At 44.8% G+C, this 21,606-nt stretch overlaps 1 protein-coding gene across 5 annotated transcripts in view; it reads left to right on the top strand.

Moving 5' to 3' along the window:
• Xpd (general transcription and DNA repair factor IIH helicase subunit Xpd) overlaps positions 1-21,606 on the top strand; it is a 436,267-nt gene that overhangs the window by 368,789 nt on the left and 45,872 nt on the right. For all 5 annotated transcript variants that reach the window (XM_068381754.1, XM_068381755.1, XM_068381756.1 and 2 more), the window contains 2 exons: positions 8,501-8,614; positions 8,887-9,120. In XM_068381754.1, the coding sequence (XP_068237855.1) occupies positions 8,501-8,614; positions 8,887-9,120 (348 nt within the window). The remainder of the gene's footprint in view (positions 1-8,500; positions 8,615-8,886; positions 9,121-21,606) is intronic.

Genomic DNA, 21,606 nt, shown 5'->3' with positions numbered 1-21,606 from the left:
TTGTTCGCGGTTTTGGTGAAGTATTTGCTCTAAAATTTAGCCTTCGCTGTGCAGGAAGCTTTTCCCTTGGCTTGGATAGCTTTTGGAATTAATTTGATTTATTGGTTGGCGATCTTTGCTTTACTTTGGATTTCCCCCTTGACTGTTCCCTAAATTCAGGATGTCCGACCACTCTCGGGCTCCTAAATGTGGGCGATGTAGTGTTGGGACTTGTAATAGGCGTCTTCCGGGGGCCTCTGTTGATCCTCACACCCTTTGTTCCGATTGTAGGGGAAAATCCTGTCAATTGGAAGATCGATGTGGGGAATGTGCTGGGCTTTCGGAATTCGAATTTAATGAATTCCTCAAATATACAACTAGGTTAGAGAAGGAGAGAGTTAGGAGGAGTTCTTCTCGCTCTTTGGTTTATTCCTCTCCCCATGTCCCTCAACCTTTTCCTTCCCCTGTGGTGGTGACCCCCGAACCTGCTACGAGTGCTCAGCCTGATATGACGGATATGTTGCGTGCCATTCAGGCTCTTGGTGATAAGGTGGAATCGTTAGTTAGTGACCACAATCTTCTCTTGGCAGATGTCAAGGAGCTTAAAGTGAAGAGTGCAGTGGGAAGTGTTAGTGCCAGTGCTGTGCATAGTGTCAGTGTCAGTGTTGCGCATGAGGATACTTCTGTGCGTGCCAGTCGTCCTCCCAGTCCGGGACCTCTTGCAAGCTCCCAAGCCCAGGGGAGAAGCAACGTCGAAGGACCAAAGGGTTCGGCAGGCCTTGATCGGCGCACAGTTGTATCCTCAGTGGTTGCGGGCGTATCTGATAGAGATCGTCACTTCCACTCCCAGACGAATGAGCCCTTAAATTCCTCGTCTGCGGAAGAGGTTTCCAGGAGGAAACGGTGGACCCAGGTCTCACGACCTCTCAAACGTAAGGTCCCTTCCGAGCTAGTCCAACGGCCCAGGTGTAGCCACTGGGCCAGTTCGGACTCGCCGCAGTCATCTGATGACTGCACACCTCCCAAGAGAGGTAGAGTGGTGCCTCAACAGGCCTCTGCTCCAACCACTGTGGACCCCAAGTGGTCAATGCTGCAGACTATGCAGTCTCAGCTTGCGGCTTTGATGCAGGAGTATCAGGCAGAGAAGGTTAGCACCCCTCCTCCTGCGAGCGCTCCTCCACCTTTACGCAGTCCTCCCTGCCAGACGCAGCCGCATCGGGAGTTGCCAGGTTCCAGCACTATGCGGCAACCTCCTCAACCCATGAGGCAGGAACCTCATGCTATGCGACAACCTCCTCAACCCCTGAGGCAGGAGCCTCAGGCTATGCGGCAACCTCCTCAACCCTTGAGGCAGGAGCCTCATGCTATGAGGCATCCTCCTCAACCCATGCAGCACGAGCCTCATACCATGCAGCAGCCGCATTCTATGCAGCATGAGCCTCATCCCATGCAGCTTGAGCCACATGCCATGCAGCATGAGCCTCATGCCTTACAACCCGTTCTGCAGGATTCAGCCATTCAGTCTGCCACTCTGCCTTTACCTCTCGCTACTCAACTCTCAGGCGATGAGGTTTCTGAGGATGAAGCTGCCCATCTGGATGATCCTCCATCTGAGGTGGAAGGACACAAGTCTTCGCCGCCTTCCTTAGACTTTCGCAAGGTCCTGGCTCTGTTCAGAGAGTTGTACCCTGAACACTTCGTGTCTGCAACCCCTCGTTCTCCTCCCTCCGAGTTTTCTCTGGGCATGCAGTCTACTACGCCTGCCTACACCAAGCTTGTCCTCGCCAGATCATCAAGGAGAGCTTTGAGGGTTTTGGGGGATTGGTTGCAGTCCAAGCAGCAACTGGGAAGGACCTCTTTTGTGTTTCCTCCTCCTAAGCTGGCTTCTAAGTCGGGCGTCTGGTATGCCACGGGAGAGGAACCTGGCTTGGGGGTCCCTGCCTCTGTCCAGGCCGACTTCTCAAGTTTGGTTGACTCTCCCCGCAGGTCGGCTATGAGACGCTCGAAGGTCTGCTGGTCCTTTTCAGATCTGGACCACTTGATGAAGGGAGTCTTTCGCGCCTTCGAAATTTTTAACTTCCTCGATTGGAGTCTAGGAGCCTTAAGCAGGAAGACTGCTCCTTCTGACAAAGACGCGGCCATGCTGATCATGTCCAGTATGGACAAAGCAATTCGCGATGGTTCTGGCGAACTTGCGGCTATTTTTGTCTCAGGAGTCCTCAAGAAAAGGGAACATCTATGCACCTACTTATCGGCTGGTATCACCCCTTGCCAGAGGTCAGAGTTACTGTTTGCTCCTCTCTCCAAGTGCCTGTTTCCGGAGGAGTTTTTCAAGGGGATGGCTGCGGCTCTTATCCAGAAGGATACACATGACCTCAAGGCTTCTTCAGCACGTAAGGCGAAAACCTTACCTTCCGTGCCTAGATCTTACCGCACCCCTGTTGCTGATACACCTGCTACTAGGTTCATTCCGCCCTTTCGTGGTAGAGCCTCCAGTAGAGGAAGTACCCGTGCAGACAGTCACCGGGGCAAGTCAAAGAAGGGTGCCAAGTCCACGAAAAGCAAGCTTTGACTTCCTTCCTCTCCAGACAGCTGTAGGAGCCAGACTCAAGACCTTCTGGCAAGCCTGGGAGAGCAGAGGTGCAGACGCTCAGTCTGTCAAGTGGCTAAGGGAGGGATACAGAATTCCGTTCTGCCGCAATCCCCCTCTGACCACTTCTCCCATCAACCTCTCTCCCAACTACAAGGAGAAGGACAAGAGGCTAGCGTTACAACAAGAGGTGTCGCTCCTGCTACAGAAGGAGGCAGTGGTGATAGTTCGGGACCATCAATCCCCGGGCTTTTACAACCGTCTCTTCCTGGTGGCCAAGAAGACAGGAGGTTGGAGACCGGTGCTGGAAGTCAGTACGCTCAATGCTTATGTCACCAAGCAGACGTTCACAATGGAGACGACGAAGTCGGTCCTAGCAGCGGTCAGGCAGGAGGACTGGATGGTCTCGTTAGATCTGAAAGATGCCTACTTTCACGTTCCCATCCATCCAGACTCCCAACCTTTTCTGAGATTCGTCTTTGGAGAGGTTGTGTACCAGTTCCAAGCCCTGTGCTTTGGCCTGACCACGGCACCTCTTGTGTTTACGCGACTGATGAGGAATATTGCGAAATTCCTTCACTTGGCAGACATCAGAGCCTCCCTTTATTTAGACGACTGGCTTTTAAGAGCTCCCACAAGTCGTCGCTGTCTGGAGAGTCTCAGATGGACTATGGATCTGACCAAGGAACTGGGCCTCCTGGTCAATTTAGAGAAGTCCCAGCTCGTTCCTTCCCAGACCATCGTTTACCTGGGTATGGAGATTCAGAGTCGAGCTTTTCGGGCTTTTCCGTCGGCCCCAAGAATCAACCAAGCCCTGGAGTGCATCCTGAGCATGCTGAGGAGGAACCGATGCTCGGTGAGGCAGTGGATGAGTCTAACAGGGACTCTTTCATCGCTAGCCCTGTTCATCGAGTTAGGGAGACTCCACCTCCGCCCCCTTCAGTACCATCTGGCAGCTCACTGGAACAAGGATATGACGCTCGAGACGGTCTCAATTCCTGTTTCCAAAGAGATGAGGGCTACTCTAACGTGGTGGAAGAACAGCATTCTTCTCAAGGAAGGTCTTTCGTTAGCTGTTCAGACCCCCGACCATCATCTCTTCTCGGACGCATCAGACTCGGGCTGGGGCGCGACATTGGACGGACAGGAATGCTCGGGGATATGGAATCAGGAACAGAAAACGCTTCATATCAATTGCAAGGAGTTGTTGGCGGTTCATCTGGCCTTAATGAACTTCAAGTCCCTCCAAACTGATGAGGAATATTGCCAAATTCCTTCACTTGGCAGACATCAGAGCCTCCCTCTATTTGGATGACTGGCTTTTAAGAGCTCCGTCAAGTCGTCGCTGTATGGAGAATCTCAGATGGACTATGGATCTGACCAAGGAATTGGGCCTCCTGGTCAATATAGAGAAGTCCCAACTCGTCCCATCCCAGACCATTGTCTATCTAGGTATGGAGATTCAGAGTCGAGCTTTTCGGGCTTTTCCGTCGGCCCCAAGGATCAATCAAGCCCTAGAATGCATCCAGAGCATGCTGAGAAGGAACCGATGTTCTGTCAGGCAGTGGATGAGTCTAACAGGGACACTTTCATCGCTGGCCCAGTTCATCGAGTTAGGGAGACTCCACCTCCGCCCCCTTCAGTTTCATCTAGCTGCTCACTGGAGAAAGGACATGACGCTAGAGGCGGTCTCAGTGCCTGTTTCCGAAGAGATGAGGTCTACACTGACGTGGTGGAAGAACAGCATTCTTCTCAAGGAAGGTCTACCATTGGCTGTTCAGACCCCCGACCACCGTCTCTTCTCGGACGCATCGGACACGGGCTGGGGTGCGACACTGGACGGACAGGAATGCTCGGGCACGTGGAATCAGGAGCAAAGGACACTTCACATCAACTGCAAGGAGCTTTTGGCAGTTCATCTGGCCTTGATAACCTTCAAGTCCCTCCAGCTAAGCAAGGTGGTGGAGGTGAACTCCGACAACACCACAGCCTTGGCGTACATCTCCAAGCAGGGAGGGACTCATTCGAGGAAGCTGTTCGAGATTGCAAGGGACCTCCTCATTTGGTCAAAAAGTCGAAAGCTCACGCTGGCAACGAGGTTCATTCAGGGCGATATGAATGTCATGGCAGATCGCCTCAGCCGGAAGGGTCAAGTCATCCCCACAGAGTGGACCCTTCACAAGAACGTTTGCAACAGACTTTGGGCCCTGTGGGGTCAGCCAACTATAGATCTGTTCGCTACCTCGATGACCAAGAGGCTCCCATTGTACTGTTCCCCGATTCCAGACCCGGCAGCAGTTCACGTGGATGCCTTTCTGCTGGATTGGTCCCATCTCGACCTGTATGCATTCCCGCCGTTCAAGATCATCAACAGGGTTCTTCAGAAGTTCGTCTCTCACAAAGGGACACGGCTGACGTTGGTTGCTCCCCTCTGGCCCGCAAGAGAATGGTTCACAGAGGTACTGCAATGGCTGGTCGACGTTCCCAGGACTCTCCCTCTAAGAGTGGACCTTCTGCGTCAACCTCACGTCAAGAAGGTACACCCAAGCCTCCACGCTCTTCGTCTGACTGCCTTCAGACTATCGAAAGACTCTCAAGAGCTAGAGGCTTTTCGAAGGAGGCAGCCAGAGCGATTGCCAGAGCAAGGAGGATATCCACTCGCAGAGTCTATCAATCTAAGTGGGAAGTCTTCCGAAGCTGGTGCAGGGCCAATGCAGTTTCCTCTACCAGTACCACTGTAACCCAAATTGCTGACTTCCTGTTACATCTAAGGAACGTTAGATCCCTATCAGCTCCTACGATCAAGGGTTATAGAAGTATGTTGGCAGCGGTTTTCCGCCACAGAGGCTTGGATCTTTCCTCCAACAAAGATCTGCAGGACATCCTTAGGTCTTTTGAGACCTCTAAGGAACGTCGGTTGTCCACTCCAGGCTGGAATCTAGACGTGGTCCTAAGGTTCCTGATGTCATCTAGATTTGAACCGCTACAATCAGCCTCTTTCAAGGACCTCACATTAAAAACTCTTTTCCTAGTATGCCTAGCAACAGCTAAGAGAGTAAGTGAGATCCACGCCTTCAGCAGGAACATAGGTTTCACATCGGAAACGGCTACATGTTCCTTGCAGCTCGTTTTTTTTTTGGCTAAAAACGAGCTTCCTTCACGTCCTTGGCCTAAATCGTTCGAGATCCCTAGCCTATCTAACTTGGTGGGTAACGAGCTGGAGAGAGTACTTTGCCCAGTCAGAGCTCTTAGGTACTATCTGAAAAGGTCAAAACCTTTACGAGGACAATCAGAAGCCTTATGGTGTGCTGTTAAGAAGCCTTCGCTACCAATGTCTAAGAACGCAGTTTCTTACTACATCAGGCTTCTGATTAGAGAAGCTCATTCTCATATGAAGGAAGAAGACCTTGCTTTACTGAAGGTAAGGACACATGAAGTGAGAGCTGTGGCTACTTCAGTGGCCTTCAAACAGAACCGTTCTCTGCAGAGTGTTATGGATGCAACCTATTGGAGAAGCAAGTCAGTGTTCGCATCATTCTATCTCAAAGATGTCCAGTCTCTTTACGAGAACTGCTACACCCTGGGACCATTCGTAGCAGCGAGTGCAGTAGTAGGTGAGGGCTCAGCCACTACATTCCCATAATCCCATAACCTTTTTTTAACCTTTCTCTTGATTGCTTTTATTGTTGTTTTTGGGTTGTACGGTTGGCTAAGAAGCCTTCCGCATCCTGGTTGATTTGGCGGGTGGTCAATTCTTTCTTGAGAAGCGCCTAGGTTAGAGGTTATGATGAGGTCCTTTAGTATGGGTTGCAGCCCTTTATACTTTAGCCACCTAAGAGTCGTTCAGCATCCTAAGAGGACCGCTACGCTCAGTAAGGAAGACGTACTTATTAAAGGCAGAGTAATGGTTCAAGTCGACTTCCTTACCAGGTACTTATTTATTTTTTATTGTTATTTTGAATAACTAATAAAAATGAAATACGGGATACTTAGCTTCTTTGTTAACATGTATACTGGTCTCCACCCACCACCCTGGGTGTGAATCAGCTACATGATCATCGGGTAAGATTAATATTGAAAAATGTTATTTTTATTACTAAAATAAATTTTTGAATATACTTACCCGATGATCATGATTTAAATGACCCGCCCTTCCTCCCCATAGAGAACCAGTGGACCGAGGAGAAAATTGAGGTCTTGTTGACAAGAAGTACTGGAGTACCTGACCACAGATGGCGCTGGTGAGTACACCCCCACCTGTATAAGCGATCGCTGGCGTATCCCGACCGTAGATTTCTGTCGGGCAACGGAGTTGACAGCTACATGATCATCGGGTAAGTATATTCAAAAATTTATTTTAGTAATAAAAATAACATTTTACAAAAATATAAGAAATATTTATTTTGTGAGAAAAGAATAGTGAGAAGGTACAGGTCTCCAACAACCAGAAGCAGCGACCTAGGTATATCCAGGCAGAGCCTCTTAGGATTCAGTCTAGAGAATGATATACAGTAACTATACAAGTATAAATAGGATACATATCTTGGCTAAATTCAAATGTAATTTCGTCAAGATCAAAAGGATTTTAAAACAAGGTTGCACATTGGACCTGGCTACATTCTCACCTCTACACCAGAAAGTAAGAGAAAAAAAAAAAATGTAGTAGAAAAAAAAACTTACAATTGCCAGTGATACACAGTATGTCATGGTTATTCTACACCCATGAAAATGGATGAGGCGAGACCAATTATCATCATATTTTGAGACCCCTCTTGATTGCAAAGTCCCACACACAAAAAATAAGATATAACATATAAAAGCCCTTTTTCAGGATAGAGCCCTGTCTGGTTTGTGATACAAATTTTCTAATTGTTAACATTAAGACTGAGCCTTTCCATTTAATGTAGATATTATCCAGAGAAAGTTCCAGGCCTATGTCAAAAAAAAAATTCGAGCTTAAAGGAGAACCCCGCAACACCATGGTTCATTATCTGTATTAACAGTCAGCCTGGTTTGGACATTGACAGCGCTTAAAGTTTAGCTGCCACTGAAAACTGTTCTAAGTCACTTAATGTTCACTTGTTTCTGGAGACAAGTATGTGAACCCTATCCATGGAAAATATTGTTATATTAGCAGTATGTGCGTAATTATTTTTGCTCAAGTTCAATTATATCATTGTGTAGTAGGGCGTGCTTGAATCTGTCATCAGTGTACGGGAAGAAGTTATAACAACGAATCAGGCTTTGAGTAACTTTTCTATTGACAACTTCTCCATCTAGCCTATAATCCCTGCTGGGTGCAGGGCACAGTCACTTTGTAATAAAAAGAACTCTTTTAGAGATGGGCTAGAGATCAAATAAACAGTACATAAGATTTATAATAGCAGTAAGTTCAACCTAACTAATGATAATAAATAATAAAACTAGAAATAATTTGTATTTTTCCTAACTATTTCTCCACGGCGGTAGTATCTCAATGGGTGGCTGGTGCCCTGACCAACCTGCTACTTGACTGGTAATAGTGTTTTGAGTATTGAGAGAGGTACCTATTTTATTATTCATGTAAAAGGTTAGAAGAATATTGGCTAATTACAAAAAGAAAAGTTTTACTGGGTTCTGAAGTCCCTAAAGCATTTCTCTTTTTATTTTATTTGCAACTAGTTTTTTCCAAGATTCTACAGTACGTAGTTGAAGAATTTTGTTATACCTTTTTACAAGAAATTATGTTTTATTTTCAGCTTGTTTCTTGCTCAGTATCCAGTCAAACCTTGGAAGTGTTTTCAAATAGCTGAAGGATTACAGAAGCACTTCTGATTTGTTTAATTTACTCTGATTCCTTTCCATGATCAGCTAGCTTTAGAATCAAAGACTTCGTGTGTAATGGTTTGATTTGATTTTGGCATACAAATTTATTCCAGTTTCTTGTTACAGGTTATAGAAGAACTGCGTAAATTAAAAGCCTACATTGAAAAAGAAACTGGTGCACCTTCTAACATAACTGGTTTAGCTCTTGCATCTAGAAAGCACCTTTGTATTAATCCAGAGGTAAGCGAGACCGTTTTTAATAGTTAAGTTTCAGGCTGGATTTATGGTTTTTTTTTTCATTTTTGTTGATATGGTTTTCTTTGTAATTGTTTTACTCATATATCATCCTTTTAAAACAATTTTGATTGGCATTGACACCCTAAATTTGTGACATATTTATTTAACACAAGTTCATGATACAGCAAATGTAAGTGATTTGCTCCTTGTAGTTGATTTCCTGTCACTTTTAGATCTCATGAAGTGTTTGTTAATGTTTCCTTGTTGGTTTGCAGGTTAATAAAGCTCGGGAAGGCAAAATCATTGATAGTGGTTGCTATGCTCTAACAGCTTCTTATGTGAGATCAAGAGCACAGAGAGATGACACAATTCCACAATGTGATGTTTTTGAAAAGTTTGACCTCCATGGAAAAGAATTCCCTCTCCCTTCGGGTTGCTACAATTTGGATGACCTACGTGAATATGGCCATCAAAAAGGCTGGTGCCCGTATTTCCTGGCACGACATGCGGTAAGTTTTATGGATTGTAATATCTTCAAGTTCTTCGAGGTACAGATTCAATAAGACTCTAGTTTTGTATGTAAACTGCACTTGCTTAAGTATCATCAATGATCAAAGTCAGGATGGTTAGACCCTTGATTTTAACCAGTGCATCGATATCTATACTATACTGCACTTAGGAAGATACTATACTGTATGCCTATCCTCAGCCAGTGATAGAATTGTTAGAGTCTTGTCAGTAAGGAGAGAGTAGTGGAATTGGAGAGAAATAAGAAGCTATATTGAGTTGAATCCTAGGATCTTTTTTTTTAAAGAAAGATAATATACTGTAATATATAAATAAGCCCATGTAAATATGATGGTTTAGATCAGCTGTGTATGTACAAATAAAAAAAAAGCTAAATAAGGATAGATAAATCTGTCAAGGGAAAGATAGGGTATCAATTGATACCACTTGGGGGATAGGGATTTGGTGTAATACCCATACTTAAGTAAAATCGGTCATTTATAACCCAGAAGAATACTCTCAAGTGTTTTTTTTAACCAAGTGGAATTTTTGGTGCTTTGAGCAATAATATTAAAAATTCAAAGCTTCTGTGTAATGTGCTAGCATTCATGCAGCTTATTCAGCACACATTTTTAATATTAAAAAGTGCATGTTTTAGATATTGTTGTCAGTGTCCCTCTCATGGTACACTGTAGGAATTACAGTACTCTAGGATCTTTGTACTGTTCCTTTGGTTCCTAACTTCTGTTGTTTCACATTCTTCTACAGTACTTTACTTCTGTTCCTGCTTCCTTTCTTCCATCTTGCTGTCCAGCCTCATCTGAGTTTTACTTTATAGAGTAAAGACAGTGTTTTCCCCTATTTACCCTCGGGTGCTGAATGGCCTTATGGTGCCCAGTGCGGGTCTATATAGTGTAAATTCATAAATACACATCCTCAATAACAAGTACATACTTTTGTGTTGAATATTTAATAGAATTCACATTAGACAACAAACATACATCTTCACTGTGTCAGTATACTTTTAAATATTAAACTTAGCCGGTGAATATATAATAGCTGACGTCTCCGACGGCTCGACAGAATCCAAAAACTCGCGAGCGATCGCCATGAAGGTAGCGGGTGTGCCCACCAGCGCCGACTATCGGCCAGATACCGCATATACATGTAAACAGCTCCAGTTCTTCTCTGTCGGTTTCATCGACAAGTCGATTCCACTCGCTATTATGACCTCGAGTTTTCTACCGAATTGGTGAAGTACTTGGTTTTGGTTTTATTGCTTTCGCCGTGTTGGATTATTCAATACTATCCTCAAAAGAAATGCTTTTGAAAGGAGAGTAAAAGTGTTTTGCCCTTGCTCTTTTATCTCTGTTTTTTTCCATAGAGTAAAGATGGCCGACCCTTCCCTTAGTGTACGGAAGTGTGTTTTAGGCTTTTAGCAATTATCTTATCGCGTTATAAATTGTTGTTGTTAATTATAGATTTTCCTCTATATATTTTATATCTCACCCGCCTTTATTAGGCCTCTTCGATTAGCTTTCCATTTATACTAAACATCAAGATAAATTTTATGTTTTGTTTATATGCGACCTTACCTATTCTTCCCCTAGTCCGAGAGTAGGCGGTCGTAACTTGGAAACCGAAGTTAAACAACGTTGAACCCATTCAACTTTTATTTTCGTTAAGTTTAAATCATTTGCTCTGTAAGAGTTATGAAATTAATATTTTTTAGTAGATATTTTATGAAAGATTTTCTTTGAATAGTCTTCGTGCTGTTTCAAAGATGAACTAACGTTTGGTTTATTTATGCTACGCAGTTTGCGCTCTATCGTTACGATAGAGAAAGAGAGAATCACGGTTTCACTTTGCAGAAAGAGTAAATCGATTTTGACGTTTTGTTCATTCTTCTTTCAAACTGAAGTGTTTTAAATACTAATTTAAAGGAACTTGTTAATTTTCAATTTCTTAGTCCTTTCAGTTTTTTCCTTTGGTCAAATAACCTGTTTATTGACGAAGGGTGAGTGGGCTTTTCTCTTCTGTGTGAAATCAAGAGAGAGAGAGAGAGAGACGGAGAGAGAGAGAGGAAGAGAGAACGATCCGATCTTTATTCTCGTCCCAAGTAAGGAGTTTGGGAGCGAGTAACGTTGTTCTCGATTCAGTTTTTTACTCTCGTCCCAAGTCTCTGTACGGGGAGAAAGGATAAAACGTTTTTAGTTTTTATTCTCGTCCCAAGGCACTGTACGGTGAGAGATTGTAAACGTAGTCTTTAATGAACTAGTGTTTAGTCTCCTCCCCAGTCACTGATCCTTTTTTAACTTTATATATTTCCGTTTTATTCGATATATATGTTTACTGATTTTTGCTTGTACTAATGTGCTTACATTATACGACTCATTTCGCAATTATAACCTTTTGATGTAAGGGAGAATGCGTGCTTCAGGTAGAAATCAGTTTTATTCATGCCTAATGTGAAATTATTGAAAAATACGATATCAGTGAAGTAAGTGCAAAAACAGAAAATCGTAGTGATAAAGTGATAATTGCGCAAAGTGTTTTTTAGTGTTGCGACCGAGGGTTCGTCGGTTCGTGCTTGTCGTTCACCTAGTCCGAGACCTCTTTCAGGCTCCCATGCTCCAGGGAGAAGTAATGTCGTAGGACTTATGGGGACGAGAGGCTTTAACCAACGAACAGACGTTCCCTCTATGGTATCGGGCGTGTCTCGCAAGATCGCCCCTACCATAAGACGAGCGAGGCTGTTTTCTCCTCGTCATCCGAAGGCTTCTCGCAAAAGAAACCTTGGAGCAAAGTTTCTAGACCCTTAAAGCGGAAGTCAGTCCCTTCAGGACAGGTCCAGCGTCCTGGCTGTAGCCATGGGGACAGCTCTGACCCTTTGCAGTCGTCGGAAGACGGTTCGCCTATCAAACGCAAGCGTAACACGGGGTCCGAGGGTCGCGGTAAAGGCAATGTTTTGCCAACACAGACGTTACCGTCGTCTCGGCCCGTTCCGACTCCCGTTGATCCTAAATGGGTTGTCCTGCAGGACATGCAGACTAAGCTTGCCTCCCTTATGGAGAAGTATGACGTTGAGCAGGTTCACGATGAACCTTCGCTTTCGAGTCGCCGTTACGCTAAACGAGACTCTGGCCGTCAGCCGCCCAAACGAGCATTTACTCGTCCTTTTGACGTTATGAAACGTGATGTCGGTAGTTTGTCACGTCAGTCACGTGACTTGGATCCTCACTCGCTGCAGTCCCGTGTTGACTTTCAGCCACTGCCGCAGCCTCGTGTTGACGTTCAGCCACTGCCGCAGTCTCGTGTTGACGTTCAGGACGTTCGCCAACCAGCTCAGTTGCCTTGTTTTGACGTTGAGCGTCAAGCACCGCAGTCAAGGGTTGTTTTGACTGCTCAGTCTAGGCAGTCAAGGCAGTCTCGACTTGACGTCGAGCGTCCATCAACTCCTGTTGTTGTTACTGGTCAGTCCTTTCAGCAGCGACATGACGTCGCTTCCTTGACTGCTACTGCTGCTCCTTTGCGTGTGGACTTTGCCTGTCAAGCATTGCCACCGCGGCAGGTCTCTCCTTTTCATGAGACTCGGCAATTGTCGGACGAGGTTCCTTCAGATGAGGAAGTTGCTGATCCCCCTCCTACTGATATTCCCTTGGGGACTTTGTCAGACGGAGAGGAGCCTAAAGCTGCTCAGCCCTCTATGGACTTTAAATAAATCATGCTGATTTTTAAGGATCTTTGTCCGGACCATTTTGTAACTGCTGCTCCTCGTTCGCCTAAACGTCAGAGTTTACACTAGGCCTAGCTACTTCGAAGCCGTTGTTTTCTAAGCTAGTGCTCTCTCGCTCTTCTAAGAGAGCTTTACGTTTGCTAGGCGACTGGTTGATCACCAGGAGGAGTTTGGGGGAGACAGCCTTTGCTTTCCCTCCTTTTAAACTGGCTTATAGAGCGAGAGTCTGGTATGACACGGGAGAAGTTCTCGGCTTGGGAGTTCCTGCCTCTGCCCAGAGAGACTTCTCAAGCCTCATAGACTCTCCCCGGCGCCTGGCCATGAGACGCTCCAAGATTTTATGGTCGGCTTCAGAGCTAGACCATCTCCTGTTAGGAGTTTTTCGAGCGTTTGAAGTTTTGCTGTACAATTATGTCATGCATGAACAAGGCTATCAGGGATGGCTCCAATGATCTGACAGCCACGTTCTCTGCAGGAACAAGACTATCAGGGATGGCTCCAATGATCTGGCAGCCACGTTCACTGCAGGAGTACTTAAGATGTAAGTGCGCTCAATGTGTTCATTGTCAAGACAAACTTCACGATGAAGACTACCAAGCTGTCTTGACAGCATTAAGGGAAGGCGACTGGATGGTCTCTCTCGACCTTCAGGATGCATACTTCCACATCCCGATTCATCCAAACTTTCAATTACATCTGAGGTTTGTGGACGGGAAAGTAATGTACCACTGTCGAGCACGGTACTCCGACCTCATTCCTGCTCCTCTTGTTTTTACAAGGCCCTTGCAAAATGTAGCAAGCTTTCTACATTTTTTGAGGATTCAGAGCCTCCCTTTATTTTGACGACTGGCTAATCAGGGCGTCGTCATTATATCGCTGTCTGGAGAGCCTCTAATGGACATTAGACCTAACCAAGGAGCTAGGTCTCATAGTGAACGTAGAGAAGTCGTAACTTACAGTACCCCATCCCAGACTATTCTTTTTTTGGGAATGGAGATACAGTGTCTGATTTTTCGGCCCTTTTCGTCTCCCGCAAGAATGGAACAAGCTCTGTTAAAAGTCCTTCACTTGCAAGAGAAAAACAGTTGCTCTGTAAGAGTTTGAACTAGCCTCGTGGGAACTCTTTCATCGCTGGAGTAGTTTATCTCTCTGGGGAGACTCAACCTATGCCCTTTCCGATTTCACCTAAAACATTGGAACAAGGAGAAGGGCTTAGTGAGTATCTCTTTCCCAATCTCCAACTCAGTCTAGACATGTCTGACTTGGTGGGACAGCAACATCAGACTTCGAGAAGGTCTTTCTCTTGCGATCAAGAACCCAAACCATGTGTTGTTTTCAGATGCAGCGGATTTGGGTTAGGGAGCTCCACTGGACAGTCTGGAAGGCTCGGGTCTTTGATCCACGGATCAGAAGGAACTCCATTTAAGGCAGTAACATCTCTCCTTTGGCGAGATTTGTGCAAGGAAATTAATGTCTTGGCGGACGGCCTCAGCAGAAGAGGACAAGTCATCTCCATGGAGTGGACGTTGCATAAGACTGTGTGCGAGAAGCTATGGATGACATGGGGTCAACCCACCATAGATCTTTTTGCGACTCTCTCTGACAAAGAGGCTCTCGACTTACTGCTTTCCAGTTCCAGATCCAGAGGCAGCCCACATAGACGCTTTCCTGCTGGACTGGTCTCACCTGGACGTTTATGCCTTTCCACCTTTCAAGATCCTAGACAAGGTGCTGCAGAAGTTCACCTCTCACGAAGGGACCAGGTTGACATTGGTTGCTCCACTCTGGCCCGCGAGAGAGTGGTTCACAGAGGTACTTCAATGGCTGGTAGACGTTCCAAGGAGTCTACCTTTAAGGATGGATCTCTTACGGCAGCCCCACGTAAGGAGTCTTCATCAAAGCCTCCCCGCGCTTCGTCTGACTGCCTTCAGACTATCGAAAGACTCTCAAGAGCTCAAGGATTTTCGAAGGAGGCAGCCAGAGCGATTGCGAGAGCTAGGAGAGCATCTACCTTCAAGGTCTACCAGTCGAAGTGGGAAGTCTTTAGAGACTGGTGCAAGTCATCATCCATTTCCTCTTCCAGTACCTCTGTAGCCCAAATTGCAGACTTTCTCCTACATCTGAGAAATGTTCGCTCCCTCTCAGCGCCCACTATTAAGGGCTACAGGAGCATGTTGGCGTCTGTGTTCAGACATAGAGGCTTAGATCTGTCCAATAATAAAGATCTCCAAGATCTCCTTAAGTCCTTCGAGACCTCTAAGGAGCGTCGTATAGCAACTCCTGGATGGAACTTAGACGTGGTCCTAAGGTTCCTAATGTCCGACAGGTTTGAGCCATTACATTCAGCCTCCCTGAAGGATCTCACCCTCAAGACGCTTTTCTTAGTGTGCTTGGCTTCGGCTAAAAGGGTCAGTGAGATCCATGCCTTCAGTAGGAACATCGGCTTTTCTACAGATAAAGCCACATGTTCACTTCAGCTTGGTTTTCTTGGCCAAAAATGAACTGCCTTCTCGTCCTTGGCCTAAGTCATTTGATATACCTTGCCTGTCAGAGATCGTAGGCAACGAGCTTGAAAGAGTGCTGTGTCCAGTTAGAGCTCTGAAGTTTTATTTTAGCTCGGACTAAATCCTTACGAGGTGGATCTGAGGCCTTGTGGTGCTCAGTTAAGAAGCCTTCATTGCCTATGTCAAAGAATGCTTTGTCATATTTTATTAGATTTTTAATCCGAGAGGCTCATTCTCACTTGAGTGAAAAAGATCGTTGCTTGCTTAAGGTTAAGACGCACGAAGTAAGAGCTATAGCAACTAACGTGGCCTTTAAGCAAAACAGATCTCTGCGAAGTATTATGGACGCGACCTTTTGGAGAAGCAAGTCGGTGTTCGCGTCATTTTGCTTAAAAGATGTCCAGACTCTTTATGAGGACTGCTACACACTGGGTCCATTCGTTGCAGCGAGTGCAGTAGTGGGTAAGGGTTCTACCACTACATTCCCTTAATTCCAATATCCTTTTAATCTTCTCTTGAAATGTTTTTAATTGGGTTGTACGGAAGGCTAAGAAGCCTTTCGCATCCTTTTTGATTTGGCGGGTGGTCAAATGTCATTTCTTGAGAGCGCCCAGATTAAGGGTTTTGATGAGGTCCTGTTGTATGGGTTGTCGCCCTGGATACTTCAGCTCCTGGGAGTCTTTCAGCATCCTAAGAGGATGGCTGGGCTTCGTGAGGAAAGCGGACTAACAAGGCAGAGTAATCGTTAGAGTCAGCTTCCTTACCAGGTACCTATATTTATTTGGGTTTTGTTATGCCGTAAACTGTATTAATACTGGTCTCTACCCACCACCATGGGTGTGAATCAGCTATTATATATTCACCGGCTAAGTTTAATATTTAAAAATGATATTTTGATTATAAAATAAATTTTTGAATATACTTACCCGGTGAATATATAAATTAAAGGCCCCCCCTTCCTCCCCGATAGAGACCCAGCGGGATGAGAAGAACTGGAGCTGTTTACATGTATATGCGGTATCTGGCCGATAGTCGGCGCTGGTGGGCACACCCGCTACCTTCATGGCGATCGCTCGCGAGTTTTTGGATTCTGTCGAGCTGTCGGAGACGTCAGCTATTATATATTCACCGGGTAAGTACCTGTATATTCAAAAATTTATTTTATAATCAAAATATCATATTTTCTTGAGAATATAAGTATCTTCTCTTAACCTACTACCATAAGTACAATTTTCTTCAACTGAAACCAACAAAAGTTTGAATAAAGTCAATAAGAACTTTGAACCACAGCATACATGGCCCCTTTACTCTACAGTGCTGAATTGGAGTTTCTTTTAGGATTTTAAAAATACCTTTCATTAGGTTTTGTAATTTGGTGATAGTATCTTGATGCCCACGTTGGTTGAAATTTTTTTTTTTTTAGATAATCCCACGTCTATTCTTGCCATTTTTTTTAGTTAAATTGCCTTAAATTTTTGCTTAGACACAATACAGAACATCACTAGCATCGTAGTCCTTGAAGACATGCACTGTCATTACTTTCTGCTTATCACACAAAGTTTCTCCAACCTGTGAAATCAATTAATGCATAAAATTTGAGTAAGGTCTGTTTTCTTAGATTTCTTTGCTGTTTAATTTATTTAAGTATAAAGCCAAATGTCTATCTATCTATCTGTATACCAAGGCACTTCCCCCAATTTAAGGGGGTAGCCAACATCATAACAACAACTAGAATAGAGCCAATGTATCCCTGCGTGTTGTAAGAGGCAACTAAAAGGGTGGGACGAGGGGGCTGCGAACCCCCTCTCCTGTATTACATACTCCTGTGAGACAACAAAAAGCCAAATGTAATAACTTTACAAAACATATCTAAATAAGCTACTGTATTACCACCATCTTTCCAATATTGACATTTTGATAACTGCTAGGAAATAGCTGTCATTGTACTGTAAATTAGAATAAGTGGTAAAATTTTCTTGTTCACAGCATTGATACAGTGATTATACAACTCAGAGGGAATGTTTACCTGGAATATATTTCAGCATATAAGTTTTCTTCTACCGTAATTTCAACTTTATTAGTCACATTTTATAGTATGGTTGGCTGCTGAAGTCAACTTTTCCATGTATCTCTCTTCCCCCAGTCCCACCCCTCTCATATCCCTCCTCACCACATCCATCCATCTGATTTGCTGATGCCCCACATCCCTCCTCCCCATCACTGTCATGTTCTTAGCCCTCTTGATTGGTTCCACCTCCTCCCTTCTTATTACATGGCCATAGTACTGTATCTCAGAAGAGTTTTCATAGCCACATCTTTTAAATTACATATATAATTGAAAAGAGGGCAATGAAAACAAAAATTATTTAGGTAAGTGGTCACAACCATTGAAGATAGTAGGAGGAGAGTATTTAGGTGATGTTTTCACTTGGAGAACTACTGTACTTCTACTAGTGAAGGGTTAAAATAAGGGTTAAGATTATTTGGAAACACTACATTAGTTATTAACTGTCAAAAAAGATTTACTTTATTGATAAGCTCTCTTGAAATTGGAAGTTTTCAAGTCGAATTATACGAATGAATATTTTTCAATATTAAACTTACCCGATAATCATGTAGCTGTCAACTCCGTTGCCCGACAGAATTCTATGGAGGGATACGCCAGCTATCACAATACTAGAAGGGGGTGTACTTACCAGCGCCACCTGTGGCCAGGTACTATAGTACTTCTTGTTGACACCTCCTCAATTTTTCCTCTGTCGTGCTTCCGGCAAGACGTTCTGGGATACGCTTATGTTCTTGGAGTATTTTCACGACTTTGGTGAAGTATTTCTCTTTGATTTCGGCTGTCGCTTTACTGGAAACTTCTATATTAGCTTAGTTAGCTTTTGGAATTAATTTGATTAATTATGGTGACGAAGAGAGTATGAACTCTCTTTCACCTTTAAATGGCCGACCCTTCCCTTAGACGGAAGTGTTGGTGTCTAAGAGAGTATAGACTCTCTTTCTTAAATTTTGCTTAACAAAAGTTATAGATTTATTTTATATCTCTCCGCCTCTTATAGGCCTCTTCGATTAACTTCCTTTTATTATAAACTTATTAAAATTAATTTTTATATTTGTTTATATTCGACCTTCCTAATAGTAGGCGGTCTTTTCTTGGTACCGAAGTTAATTAACATTGAGCCCGTCATTTTGGTTTTACCTGTTAACATATTATGCTATTTTAATGTCTTTGAAAGAATTTCTTTGATAGTCTCGTACTGTTTTCAAAGTTGAACTAACGTTTTGTTTTGTCTCTGCAGTTGTTGACGTTCAGAACGTTCAACTTGCGCTCTATCGTTACGATAGAGAAAGAATTTTCACGGTTTCACGTTGCAGTAAGAGTAACCGTGTCTAGCGTTTTGTTCATTCTTTCTTAACTTAATGGTTTTAATCCTAATAAAGGAACTTTTCATTTTGGGAAATATTTCAGTTTTTTCCTTTAACAATAATATGTTTTAACGATATATATGATTGGGCTCTTCTCTCAGGTTCTAAGTCAAGAGAGAGAGAGAGAGAGAGAGATAGAGACGGAGGGAGAAAGAGGAGGATAAACGTTTCATACAAGCGAGTAACGTTGTTATCGTTTTTGCTCTTCTCCCTAGTCTCTTTAGGGGAAGAAGGTAAACGTTTCTAGAGTGATCTAGTGTTTAGTCTCTTTCCAGCCACTGAATTATTTATCTTTCATTAGATTTTTCTGTTACATTGTAATTCTGTTTTCGCAATTACTAACTTTTGAGAAAGGATAGAATTGCGTGTTTCAGGTACAATCCACTTAAAGTTTCGAGTTCAGTGAAATAAGTGCAAACAGAAAATCAAAGTGATAAGTGATTAGTGCGTGAGGGTACTTCTGTGCGCGCCAGTCGTCCTCCCAGTCCGGGACCTCTTGCAAGCTCCCAAGCCCAGGGGAGAAGCAATGTCGAAGGACAAAAGGGTTCAGCAGGCCTTGATCGGCGCACAGAAGTATCCTCGGTGGTTGTGGGCGTGTCTTACCGAGACCGTCACTCCCACCCGCAGACGATTGAGCCCTTATTTTGCTCGTCTGCAGAAAACATTTAGGGGAGAAAACGCTGGTCTCAGGTCTCAAGACCTCTTAAACGTAAAGTCCAGACCTATGCCAGACGTACGAAGTTAGAGTTCAACAACCCGGATGCAGTCATTGGGTTAGCTCTGACTCCCCGCAGTCATCAGTTGAATGCACTCCGCCTAAGAGGAGTAAGGTTCTGCCGCAACAGATCTCTGCTGTTAAGGCTTTACCTCAGCAGACCTTAGTGTCTGCCGACCCCAAGTTGACTCTACTGCAGTCCATGCAGTCACAACTTTCGGTCTTGATGCGTGAGTGTCGGGCTGAGAAGGTTGTGCCTCCGCCTGCGCTCGCTCCGCCTGCGCTCCCTCCGCCTGCGCTCGCTCCGCCTGCGCTCGCTCCGCCTGACCGCAGTACCGCCTGCCAGGCGTACGATGTTGAGCCACGTTATGAGTTTACTGATCCCAGTGGTGTGCAGCTCCCTCCGCCTTCCTTAAGGCAACCTCAGCAATGGGAACAGGAGGCTTATACCTCTCTTCCTCCGCTTCCACTTGCTGTTCCACCAGTGAGGCAACACTCGCTTGAGGTACAACAACCTCTCCCATCCATGAGTCAGTCTCCTCAGCTCTCGCTGCAGCGAGCTCAACCCTCCTCAAGGCAAGCACAACACCTTAGCCTTGCGCCTCAGGAGCCTCAACTTGCGAGACTTTTACTGCGTTCTGCGCAGCCACTACCTTTTCGCTCTCAGCTCACACCGCAGGAACCTCAACTCGTTCCTCATGAACTTGCACCTGCGCATCCGCCAACCACTCAGCAAGCGCAACCCTTGAGTTCAGCCACTCATGCCAGGAGTCAGCCTCCTCCACCCATGAGCCTACCTTCTGCTGATCAGCCTTTGCAGACTGAGCCTCAGGTGTTCCCTCAACAGAGTCTTGAAGAGGAAACCACAACTATTGTTGTTCCAGCTCGTTCTGACTCTGCTGTTCAGCTTACCTTACCTCCATTGTCAAACATTATGATAATGGAGGTTATTTGTATTACTTATAAAAATATATTTGTATTCCTTGCAATATATTTTTAACAATATCGCAAAATATGGCAAAAATATGAATCATGAGTTATGAATGTAAGGTTAATATTATGTTGATATTAAAACCCCATGCAAGCATGCATAAAGCACTCTAGCACTGGTCATGGAATTTCTGAGAAATGTTAAACGCCATGCACACGCTCTGCTTACCTTACAGCATGCTCTACATACAGCATGCTCTGCTTACAGCATGCTCTGCATACAACATGCTCTGCATACAGCATGCTCTGCATTCAGCATGCTCTGCATACAACATGCTCTACATACAGCATGCTCTGCATACAGCATGCTCTGCATACAACATGCTCTGCATACAGCATGCTCTGCATTCAGCATGCTCTGCATACAACATGCTCTGCATACAGCATGCTCTGCATTCAGCATGCTCACCATACAACATGCTCTACATACAGCATGCTCTGCATACAGCATACTCTGCATACAACATGCTCTGCATACCTTACCGCATGCTTCTCAGTCACACATCTTTGGTTGTTGCCAACTCACTAGACTGTCAAGCAGTTTCATAACGTTGCCTTCTAGTCTGCTGCTTTTGCACCAGTGAAACCCTCACTGAGAGAACTTAGCTTTTCTAGGATATGGTCCCTGTAGATGAGAAAGTTCTTTTCTCCCTCCTTCTGATATTCCCTTGAGGACTCTGTCATTTGGAGGGAGCCTTTAGCTGCGTAGCCTCCTATGGACTTTTATTTAAGCATAACATGCTTCCAGGGAAGGTAATGGTTCCACTTCAGTCGCTAATCCCGTCTGTTACCACACCTGCTCCCATAGACCTTGAGCTGTGTTGCAAGACATGCAGTCCAAGCTTAGTCCTTGTTAGAGGATTTTTTGTTTACGGAGTCAATGTGTCACGGGGAAGACGTTCAACAACCAGCAGAAGTGACTTGTTGTGACGCAGTGCGGCAACCTCAGCAACCCGATAAGGAGTTGTCTGTACGACCCAGACAGTCTAGACAGATTCGGGTTGTCACTGTACTTCCTCGCTTGCCCATGGTTGACAGTTCACAGACTGTGCAGCAGTACCATGATCTTGTGTCCGGCTCCGTCAGACGACTGGCTTTTAAGAGCTCCCAC

This window comes from Palaemon carinicauda, chromosome 10, assembly GCF_036898095.1.
Source record: "Palaemon carinicauda isolate YSFRI2023 chromosome 10, ASM3689809v2, whole genome shotgun sequence".
Taxonomy (NCBI): Eukaryota; Metazoa; Arthropoda; class Malacostraca; order Decapoda; family Palaemonidae; genus Palaemon; species Palaemon carinicauda.
This window is presented reverse-complemented; position numbering and strand designations above follow the sequence as displayed.